Here is a 12,099-nt window from a genome sequence, read left to right on the forward strand (position 1 = left end):
CAGTGAAACTCCCCTGGCACATTCCCAGGTCAACACTCCCCTCTCCCTGCTGCGTCACAGAAGGCAAGAGAGTAGGAGGACAATGAGGTTGTGGGCCCACAAAACTGACACAACTGTAGAATTATCTAATATGATGGAGAAAGGAAAGGAGGGATTTATTTGGGTATGAGATGGTTTTGGCATGCTGAGTTTAAGTTGACAGGTGGGCTTCCAAACAGTGGATGAGGCAGTGGCAGAAGAGAGTGGAGAGAAAAAAACACCACATTTCAGTGTAAAATAAGTTACTCACCTTGTGCAGTAAGGCGGGTTCTTCGAGATGTGTGTCACTATGGGTTCTCCACTGCAGGTGTGCTTGCCTCCCTGCATTGCTGATTGGAGAACTTCAGTAGTAGTGTCGATCAGACAGCAGATGTGGGCTAACCCCCCTCAGTTCCTTCTCTACCGCAGAGTCATAGACAAGAACCCTGGAGTACAGGGGAGGAGGGTGGTTTGTGGAGCACCCACGGGGAACACATCTTGAAGAACCATCATTACTGCACAAGATGAGTAACTTCTTTGAGTGGTGTTCGTATGGGTGCTCCACTGCAGGTAACTCCCATGCACTATCCTTATTAGCAGGTTGGGTCTTTGGAGTTGGGTCAGTTACAGATGACTGTATTGTGGAGCTGAAGATGACATAGGAGGGGGATACCTTTGTCCTATCCAGGTAGAAGGCTAGGGTTTAGGTTCTGTGTGCGAGTAGGAAGTCACGGCTGCAGGAAGAGGTTTACTATACTGTTGAGGAACCTTTTCGTGGTTGGGTGTGATAGTACTGAGTATCCCTCTACTGGTTGGTGGAAGGCTGTTCTAGCTGCTAGGTGCAACTATCTGAGAGCTTAGAGATAGTCCTGATCTTTTTAGGGCCAGTGCCTAGGCTAAGAGATGTGGAAGATGTCAGGGATATTTGTTGGGAAGTACACCGACTCCGAAACCTGGACCATTTTTGCTGGTAAGTATGTCATGTTGAGGACTTTTTACTGTGTAATAATACCTCTTGTACCTCCTTGGAGCAGGAGCTTTCTAGGTGTTGGAACCAAGAAGGAGCCATGCCTCAAAGCGAAGAAACCCTACACCTCAGCCTGGGGAATATCCTCTGCTCTCAGAGGAGGTAGAGTGGCTGGTAGAGGGATCAATGAGCACACTGGAAGCTATGACAGGTAAGAATACCAAGTCTGTCTTGGCCAAGTAGGATGATCACTATGATGTGCTCCATCTCTTTTTTTTTTTATTTTCAGCAGGACAGTAGGGAAAAAGGAGGAAAGGCAGAGAGAAGGTCCCAGTCCCAAGGGAGGAGGAGAGCATCGCCCAGAAAATGTTATCCTATTCCAGCTCTGGAGCAGTAGCGTGGGCATTTCTTGTTCAGGTAAGTGACAAACAGACCTATGGTCAGTGTCCCCCACCACCCTAATAGAGTGTGAAGTATTTCTGGGTCTTGCTCCTACTTGTGGCTCTGTGGGAATTCCCGACTGAGACTGTCTGCTATCGAGAGTTGTGTGCCTAGGAGGTAAGCTGCTGACAGTGTGACTTCGTGGAAGACGCATCAGTTCCACAGTCTCATTGCCTCTGCACAGAGGGAGGGTGAACTGGCTCCCCCTGGTCAATTTATTTAGTACATACAGGCTATGTTGCCTGTTAAGAATCTTGTGTGCGATCCTTTCATCAGTGGAACGAAGTGGGCACAGGCATTCCTGACCGCCTTTAGCTCAAGGAGCTTCATGTAAAGGGCTATCTTTGTGGGTAACCACGTGCTTTGTGTTGTGAGGTCATTTAAATGTGAACCCCACTCTCTGAGCGATGTGTCCGGGAGGGGTGGGGGGAAAGTTGTGAGAAGGGGGTCGCTTTTCCAACGTTGCCTGCGTCTTTCCACCACTCTAAGGAGTTCTTGATCCTGGTGGGTAGTGACAGGGGTTTGTCTAGTCTGTCCCTGTTTGGTCTGTAAACTGAACTGAACCACATATGCGAGACTTCCCATGCAATGCCTCCAGGTGGTATTACAGCTGTGCTCGCAGCCATTTGCCCCAAGAGTTGGAGGGAGTGTTTGGCTGATATTTGTGGGCTGCTTTGTATGGTCTCTGAGTGTGGCCAGGGAGAGAAATCTGTGTTGAGGTAGAAGAGGTCTGGCCTGTAATGGGTCGAGGTTGGCACCTATGAATTCCAGGTTTTGCACTGGAACAAGGGTTGACTTTTGGCTGGTGATCTGTAGGCCCAGTTCTGTGAACAAGTGCATTGCAGCTTTAGTGACTCAGTGAGCCTCTTGGAGGGATAGGGCTCTGAGAAGACAATCATCCAGATAACAGTAAATTGTGATCCCCTGGGAGCATAAGCGTGTGGCCACTACTGAGAGAACCTTGGAAAATATTCTCAGGGCCAATGATAGCCCGAAAGGGAATAGCCTTTACTGGTAGTGTCTTGTCCAGGAGTGAATCTGAGAAATCATCTGTGAGAGGGTAAGATTGCGATACAGAAGTAGGCATTCTGAAAGTCAAGGGCTGAAAACCAATCGTCCTATTCCAACATTGGGATGATCATTGCTAGAGTGATCTTGAATTTTTGAGCTTTGACAATCTGGTTGAGAACTCTGCAGTCTATTATGGATCTCCAACCTCTCTTCCTATTGAGAATTAGGAAATATCAAGAGTAGAATCCTTTGCCTCATAGATGTTGAGGTACTGCTTCTATGGCTTCTAACTGGAGGAGACTATTAACCTCTTGGCACAGTAAACTCTCATGAGAAGGTTCACTGAAAAGGGACACGGAAGGGTGTCGGAGAGGGCAGGGATGTAAAATGGATAGAGTACCCACTGCGAATGATCTCTAGGATACATTGGTCCAATACTGTGTGTTTCCAGGTGCTGCAGAACATTATCAACCAGTGGCCAAATGTCAACCAATGGCTGTAGCAGTTGGAGGAAGTGGTCTATTGACACCTCAACCAACACATCAAATTGGTGCTTGGATGTAGACTGCTAGGATGAGACAGATTGTGGGCCAGATGGTTTACATCTTGAAAATTCGTTTTTCTTCCTCTGTGGCTTGCAGTAATATTGAGGTAGGTATTGGGAGATGCGTGGTTTGTTCTGGGGCTGCAGACTACACTTCCTCTTTTGTCCTGGCATGTAGATGCCCATGAACAGAGAGTGGTCCAAGAATCTTCAGGGTGTGAAGAGAGGCATGAGTCTTTTCCACTAAGAGCTTAGTGCATTCAAAGGGAAGGTCTCCAACGGTTGATTGTACCTCCTTCGGGAATCCCTACAGATGGAGCCATGACACCCATGGCATCACCACCACGGTGGAGAAGGACTTGGCCACTGTGTTGGTTGCATTGAAGACAGATTGTAGCATTGTCTTTCTACTAACTGTCCCTCCTGGATAATGGCCTTAAATTGGTTGAAATGTGACTCAGGCAGCTGCTCAATAAAATCGTTCAGTTTTGAATAATTTATGTAGTCGTATTTTTCTGTCAGGGCTTGGTAATTGGCAATTTGAAACTGAAGAATGGCGGAGGAGTTCACCTTCCTCCCAAAGACATTCAAATGCTTCCAGTCACTATCGTAGGGAGTGGACCTCTTCTGTGTTGATGGACACGGGAACTACAGACGCTCCCCGATTTACACAATCGTTCCGTTCTGGAAAGCCTTGCGTAACTAGAATTTTGCGTAAGTCAGAAACGTATACCCGAATGTTACGCAAAAAACAAACAAACCACCCCACTCCTCTTTCTAGCTTATGGAACTTTTTCCGTAAGTGCAAATTTGCGTAAGTTGGGTCTTGTGTAACCCGGGGAGCCTCTGTAATAGCGTCCTCCACAATGGACTTAGGTGGACGGTGGGAGAAGAGGAATTCAGTCTCCCTTGCTGGGACATATTTTTTGTCCGGTCGCTTGCAGGTAGGTGCCACCAATGCTGGGGTTTGCCAAATGATTCTTGCCAGGTACAGAATGGCCTTGTTAATAGGGCAATCTTTGAAAACTAGGATGAACGGAGTATGTCCAGGAGATGATGGTGGGTGTCCGTGACTTCTTCCAGCAGTATTTGGAGCATGTCTGCCACTCTCTTTGCTAGATCCTGGAAGAGACTAAAGTCCCCAGTCAGAGACAGTGGGGGAGGCATGACTGCCTCATCTGGGGAGGAGGATCTGGTCCTTGGGGTCACTTCTTTCTCAGCACTGCCCTCCTGTTCTTCCACAATTTCTTCTGGAGGTTCTGCAGCTCTGGACACCGCAGCTAAAGGGGTGCATCTTGAGGGTTCTAAAGTGGGGCCAGAAGCTCGAGAGGCATGCTGGCGATAGACAGCCCAAGGGTCCCAGTATGGCCACTATGGTGGCAGAGAGCGTGGTGGTGCCCATGCCAAGATGGTGGGGCCATCTGAAGGTATGCTCGAGGGTCCTGTTGATATTGAACACTAAGGAGCCTGGGAGGAGTACTGTGATGCTACCTCCTTGGGTTTGCTATCTGAGCCCTCACTAGAGGGCGGGGGAGTGGGGAGGACTCCTGTGCTGGGCAAAGACTCAGTGCAAAGGTGCTGGTACCAAGAAGAGGCTCTGGTACATCAGATACATGGAGGTCCCTAGAATGTTGGAATTCTGGTGGGACCGACTGACTGGCTGCCACTGGCAGTACTGGGGGAGATGGGGATCTTGTCTGTACTGGCTGCTCTGGTGCTGGATGAGGTGTTGATGTTGGTATCGATGTAGACTTTTGAACTGGCAATGCCTTTGTAGCAGAGTGCTTATTCCTGTTCTCGTGACGCAGTGCCTCTGCCCATCGGGTCCATAGGCTTGTCAACTCTACCAGCCACTGAAAACTTCCATGAGCCATGGGTACTGGACTGGGATAGTCTTGCTGCTGATAGTACTGAGCATGCCGGAGAACGCTTGTGGCTCTCTCAGGGCTCACTGTGGTGGACTTCCTGCTTCGACGATTCGTGAGAGGGATTAGCAGCTTGTTTCTTTGACCTGCAACCTTTAGATGTTGAGGGCTGTAGCGAAGACTCACATCTGCCAGGTGACTTGTGGTGGAGGGCCAGAGAGGGTCAGAGAGCCGCTTCCATGAAAATAATCTTCTGTCTGGGCTTTCTATCCTTATGAGAGTGGGACCTGAATTGTTGGCAGAGATCATCCTTTTGTTGAATGTGGCCTTCCGCAAAGCAGCAAATGAACTGGGAGTACTTGTCTGAGGTATGGATCACCTCTTTGCAAGAGAGGCACTTCTTGAAGACCAGTGAACTGGGCATACCCCATTGGGGGAAGGGTCCACAATGGGGGAGGGCGGGAATGGGGAAAAAAATTTTAAAAAAATTTGAGAAAAATAAGGGGGAAAATGACTACACTAAGTACTAACTATGTAAATGCAAAAACGAAAGCAATTGTTGTAGTAGACTGCAAATAGCTACATCTTGAGCCAGGGGTGGTTGAGAAGAAACTGAGCAGGGTTAGCCTGTGTGCACTGACTAGTCTCATCGCAGGGCACAAGGAGAGACAGCACATGTACTGACCTAACGGACATGGCTACCGAAGTTCTCCGATCAGCAGCACAGGGATGCAAGCACACCTACGGTGGAGCAATCATAGGGCCACTACTCGAAGAAGGCGGCCATTTTAGACCATAATCCTGGATGGGGTCACCCTGGTCTATAGCACACAGAAAGAAAGAATGGCCAAGGATAAAACCCTGTTAGAAACTGACCACTAGTGGGAGCAGGAAGAGGTGGAGAAACTGAAGCAACACTCCGAGAGAGAGAGAGAGAGAGAGAGAGAGAGAGAGTGTGTGTGTGTGTGTGTGTGAGGTATAGAGTCATGAAACGAGGGAAGAGTTGAAAAGGATGTTGTGACTACCTGCATCCAATGGAGTTGAAAGGCTGAAGAGGACAAAGATGATTATCCTTTCATAACCCTAATAGTGTGTGCATGTAATGGTATTATCTCTTCTCTTTTTACCCTAAAGCTTTTTCACTGATTTTAAACTGTAAGTATTGAATAAACTACCACTGTGGTATTTTGTTGTTTCTCAGGATGTGGCCAAAGAGGCTAGAAAAAAAAAATGTGGAACAAAAGTTTAAAAGATTTCACAAGTTATCATAAGCGCTTTGAAGATGAAAGATAAAGAAACTCTGCTAGGTTTTAATCGAAGTCCATCTTGTTTCCTTGCTCATTAATGTTAAGTTTAACACACTCCTACCTCCTGTCCCCAAATACATGCACTTAAACAAATCTAAAAAATACACAGGTATTGTGAGATAATTCAATACACAATTACAATGAAGAGTCGACAGAATAAGCTGTCTCTACAGATAACAAAAACCTCCTCTTGCCAAACTGAATAGTAAAAAAAAGTTACTTTAATGTAGAAAATGCATACCCTCTACAACTGTGCAATAAGTGTTATAGGAACAAATCGCATCACCCCAGCTAACACACGAAAAGATTATAAAAATTTTTACCTGTTGAAACTAGAAAAAAATCTCTGCAATAAATTAAGTTTCTTTGTTACAAACACTTCACTTGACACATGATCTGGAGGTCCCTATTTAACAATGGAGGAATTTTTATACTTTTTTGTTTGAAATGTAGAAACAGCCAAATTTTGATATCTCTGCAACCAGACATTTGTCAATATGACAAACTGCTTAATCATTATTTGCAGTTAGGAATATTTTTAAACAGCAGACTATCATTCTTCATTATAAATTGTGACAATACGCGCTGTAGGAGGTAGCAGAATGGTCACAGCACAAAGTGCTAATAAAAAAAGCTTGGTTTCAGAACAGCACTTACACTCTAGTAGGCTGGGGTCTTGCACTGAAAATTGAAACACTTCAGAACAACAGAATAAGGAAAAGATGGTACAAACATATGCTAACATTTACCTGAAACAATTACGTGTGTTATGACACTGAACATTTGGCAACAATTCTGTCACATATTTTACACCTTCCCTACCAGTATATATTACCTTGGAGCAGGGCTCCCTGCTAAGTCACATACCAGTGTGAGTTAGGCATTCAGAGGTAGTAGTGAGAAAGGAAAGACACGAAGGGCAACGGGAGGGAGTAATGGAGAGCAGAATTTTGAAAAAAATCTCAAATAGGGAGGAGAGTAAATGGGAAGAAAAATGACCATTTCCCATCCTAAAGCACACCATGATCTGACCAGTAATTGAAGATGACATGCAGAGGAGGAGGGGGAGCACTTGTGCCCAATTTTTACTTCCTTAGGATAGATAAAGGAGGCATGTAAAGGTATATCCATTTTTTTTTTTACTTTTTTAAAAACATACAATTCAGGCCCCATCTACATAGAACCACTGACATATCACAAAAGACAAGAGCAACTGAGAAGATATGCAAAAAGAAAAGGAGTACCAATGGCACCTTAGAGACTAACCAATTTATTTGAGCATAAGCTTTCGTAAGCTTTCATAAGCTACAGCTCACTTCATCAGATGCAGAGATGAGATTTTAGACATGTTTAAAACTGTGGCGTTTAAGCTAAATACAAAATGAACACTTTGGAGAAACTGTCATTGTTAAATATTCAACACCCCTCTCCTTCAAAATAAGTGTGAGATCTCATATTAACTAGTCTAACAGCTCTTTATATCTAGTATGAGAATCATCTGAGCCCAGCACTAATCAACTTTCAGGATTTCTCTCCAGCCACTGCAGGAGTTCAGGGACAGATGGTAGTTTGGGAAGCAGCCCCAGATTACTGCCTCTGTTCACAGTGCAAGAGTGAAGTTTCCAGGTGTGGGTTGGTTGGGAATTTGCTGTATCCCTCACTACTCAACTGTCAATGGGCACTGTCCCAGACTTCTGGGAATGTAGTTTAGAACCCATCAAGCCAGGCTAGCCATGCTGACCATCCGGCTGTCTCTCTCCCAGAGCCAGGGAAGTGAATACCATCTATTTGGGATTTACTTGCATTTTGGGTCCTGGGAAGGGAAGCTTGTTTGAACTGTGCCACAATACCCTCTAGGGGAGAGACTATCATACCAGAAGAGAAAGTGAGGTGACGTTTGTTTGATTACAAGTCCACAGGCTTGGCTTTTTTATTTAATTCTGTCTACAAACACCCATCCTCCAGCAAAACCAAGAAAGAGCAGACTTTGTGGTAAAGAATAAGAAGTTTGACACCATTTTATAACACCTGCTGTTTGCACCCTCATCCCTCCTTTCCCCCAAACCTCACAACATTTCCTCTCCTTTGGCCAGCTCCTTACTTTTATCCTCTTGCTCCTCACCAACTCCCTGTCTTGATGTTTTCTTCCAACTCACTTGTTAGATAAGTGAACTTAGACTGTAAACTCTACAGGGCAGGGATTATTTCTTTTCTAAATTCTTTGAAGTGCCTAGCATGCTCAAGCACAAGATAAATGAAAAGGTGGGCAGAGAAACTTACTTTTCCTCTGCACAATCCCTTTCAGACAGGATTCTGCAGTTACAGTTCAGAAGCTACTTGATTATCATTGATTGTTTATACTGCAATGGCACCCAAAATGAGCCAGATATTTTAGACCATAAACTCTACAGGACAGGGATTTGTCTTGCTCTGTAGGTGGAAAGCAAGATCTACTGTATTAAAAAGTTATTTGAGTGGGCTTTGGATCAGGTCATCAGTTAGAATCCTTCAGATGCCAATGCACTATAAATACAAGATAGATCAGTGCCATTTCAGTTTTTACAAACCTGGGTATGGAATTCTGAAGAAATAGAAGATCCTATGGAACAGCTGTTATCTTCAGTATACTGTGTAGGCTTCCTAAAACCAGGTGGCAAAGCAGGACCTATAACAGGCCTCAAAGAAAAAAAAAAGAATTATTTCCTTTCCCTAATTAAAGAAAAGAATCAGCATGAAAAGCACATTTAAGTAACAACTTTTTATTGTTTGCAGCAAGAATCAATATTTGAACAGTTCAGTAAAGTGGTAAAGTTGAATGTGTATTCTCTTGTAAAGTCACATTTTCATTGATAGTCATACATTTTCATCTTTCTATGTATTACATACACAAGGGAGATATCAACTAGAAAAATCACACTTCCATCTCCATGTTCCAGATTTTTAAAGTTATCACTTAAAAAAACAAAACAAACCACAAGCAGGTACTGTCTTTATTAAATACGTTCCATCTGCTTATCAATATGACCTCCACTATCCACGTTTTTGTGCAATCAAAAATAGCTCATTAAAGTTTAAGGCCAGAAGGGACCAGCAAATTACCAAGTCTGACCTCCTGTATATTCACAGGCCAACAACATTACCCAGCACCCACACACTAAACTCAACAACCAAAATTAGACTAGAGGATCATTAGACTATTATGAGCCACAGGCAGAGAACAGGAGGGACTGAGGTGCACCACTGCTTGAGGCCCCTTTTATGGCAGGGAAATGATTAAATGAGATATACCCAGATAATCCTGTCAAATGACTCGCACAAGGTGCAAACCCTCAACATCACTGACAGTCTGACCAGGGGGGAAATTCCTTCCTGACCCTGCATATGATGATCCGTTAGACCATAGGTGCTGACTGTTTTTGCCTGTGGGTGCTTTTGAAGAAAAACAGAGAGAGAGAGACAGAGAGAGTGTGTGTGGGGGTGCTCTGCCAGTTTTGGGAGAAGGCTATTTTCAGCATATTTACACATTTCTTTATTCTAGTTATTGAATAGGTCTATCATTGGTATCTTTACTATTTGAATAATGATTAAATTATTATGAACTACATAATTACATTATAATGAATTACAATATATTAAGATCATTGCAATCACCTTCAAGCTGTCTTCACTAACATCCCAGTTTAAAGACATTATGTCTCACTGGAGCTTTCTGGATGAAACTGTCAGCAATCTTATTTACATCTAGGTTCCCTGTTATTACTGAATTGCACATTAAGGACAGCTATATTATTCAGTTGTATCTGTCCCATTGATGACTGGAGATAAGTTTTAAGTCTTCTGAAGCAGGAAAATGAGCATTCCACAGTTCAGAATGATACAGGCACAGTGAAAAGGATTCTTGTGAATTGGCAGTACTCTGGAAAGATAGTGCTTCCAGAGTACAGCAAATGACTCCAAGATGTGTCTCTTGATTTATGCACCATCATTTTGTATGTATTGTTGGGTTTCTATTTTGCCATGTGCATTATTTTGCATTTAACATTGAATTTCATCTGCCATTTTGTTACCAAATCACCCAGTTTTGTGAGATCCCTTGTAACTCTTTGCAGACTGTTTTGGACTTATCTTGAATAATTTTGTATCATCTGCAAACTTTGTCACCTTACTGTTTACCCCTTTTTGCAGAGCATTTATGAATATGCTGAACAGCACTGATCCCAGACCAGTACAAGCCCCTTGGGGGACACCACTATTTACTTCTCTCCATTCTGAAAATGGACCATTTATTCCTCCCCTTTGTTTCCTATCTTTTAACTGGAGTGCCTGGGAATGTCTTCAGGATCATCTGAGGATCCTTAATGCAATGACAAGCCTTTTGTTATTGTAATCACCCTGTCTCTGTTTATAAACAAACTGCCTGCCCCAATAGCAGAAGTTGTTAGCAGCACAGAACTCATCACATTCCACACTGAAGCTCTGACTCCTGGGAACTGAGCACCCACTAGCTTTTTTTTCCATGGGTGCTTGAGTCCCAGAGCACCTACGGAGTCAGGGTCTATGCATAAGACCAGGGGTGGGCAAACTTTTCGGCCCAAGGGCCACATCGGGGTTGCGAAACAGTATGGAGGATCGGGTAGGGAAGGCTGTGCCTCTGGAAACAGCCTGCCCCTACCCCCCCACTTCCCATCCCCTGACTGTCCCCCTCAGAACTCCCCGGCTCCTTGTCCCGGGACCCCCCGCCCCTAACCGTCCCCCCGCTCCAGGACCCCACCCCCTATCCAACCCCCCCGTCCCCTGACTGCCCCGACCTCTACCCACACCTCCACCCCCTGACAGGCCCTCTCAACCCATCCAGCCCCCCCCCACTCCTTGTCCCCTGACTGCCCCCTCCTGAGACCCCACCCCCTATCCACCCCCCCTGCTCCCTGTCTCCTGACCGCCCCCCCTCCGAACCTCCATCCCCTGACTGCCCCGCAGGACCTCCTGCCCCATATTCAACCCCCCCTCCCACCCCCTTACCATGCCGCAGCGGCAGGACAGGCTTATTGGAAAGCCTGGGAGGTGGCTGCGGGAGAGGGGGGACAGTGTGGGAGGGGAGGGGAGCTCAGGGGCCGGGCAAGCCACTCCCGCGGGCCGGTCCCACAGGCCTGATGTGGCCCATGGGACCATCTCTGCGTTAGACCCTCAACATGTTAGTAAGAGCCAGCCAGCCAAGCACCTGAGAGAAAATGCTCAGTGACACTTCAGAGTCCTGGCCCCCCACACCCAATGTCCCATCTCCAGTTGTGGCCATTCCTGATGCTTCAAAGGAGATTTAAAAAAACAAAACAAAACAAAAAAACAACCCAGAAGACACTGGGGGGAAAAATAATACCTTCCTAACTCCTGCAGATGGCTGGCTGAAACCCTAAACATAAGATTTTAGGAACAGAGGAAATGAGCCCCAGTGCCATTGAATTATGCTTTTATTAAATCTGGTATAATCTAATCAATCAAGCCTTGCAGCAGTGATGCTATTGCCAAGACTTCAAGCAAAACAAACAAAATCGTACCAGACCTATAGTCAGAGGATTACATCTACTAACAAAAAGGAGATAGAACAAGGGGCGTATGTGTAAACAGGGGGCACCTGCAAGGTTCAGGGGCAATCCTCCCCCGCGAAGCCAGCCTGCTGTAGCAGGAGTGCTAGGAGGGGAAGGGTGCCGATAATTCTACTGTGGCACTGCCCTTAGCTAGAGAGCTCCATCTTTCATTGCAGCCTCCGGCTTACAAGTGTCTGCTAAATGTGAAGCTCCACCCCCATCTAGCTGCTGGAAGAGAGAAGCAGCTTTTTGGCTTCTCTTCTGCTTTCTCACGACTAAGGCAGTCTCCACACAGGAAGGCTTTTTGGTATAACCGAAGTGTGAATTTAAAACAAACACATTTATACTGGCGGTACCCCTTATT

At 45.4% G+C, this 12,099-nt stretch overlaps 1 protein-coding gene across 4 annotated transcripts in view; it reads right to left on the reverse strand.

Moving 5' to 3' along the window:
- GPALPP1 (GPALPP motifs containing 1) overlaps positions 1-12,099 on the reverse strand; it is a 36,832-nt gene that overhangs the window by 11,510 nt on the left and 13,223 nt on the right. For 2 of the 4 annotated variants that reach the window (XM_048850774.2, XM_048850755.2), the window contains one exon: positions 8,721-8,829. In XM_048850774.2, the coding sequence (XP_048706731.1) occupies positions 8,721-8,829 (109 nt within the window). The remainder of the gene's footprint in view (positions 1-8,720; positions 8,830-12,099) is intronic. The other 2 variants (XM_075128604.1, XM_048850786.2) reach the window with 1 other exon arrangement.

Source organism: Caretta caretta, chromosome 1 (genome assembly GCF_965140235.1).
Source record: "Caretta caretta isolate rCarCar2 chromosome 1, rCarCar1.hap1, whole genome shotgun sequence".
Taxonomy (NCBI): domain Eukaryota; kingdom Metazoa; phylum Chordata; order Testudines; family Cheloniidae; genus Caretta; species Caretta caretta.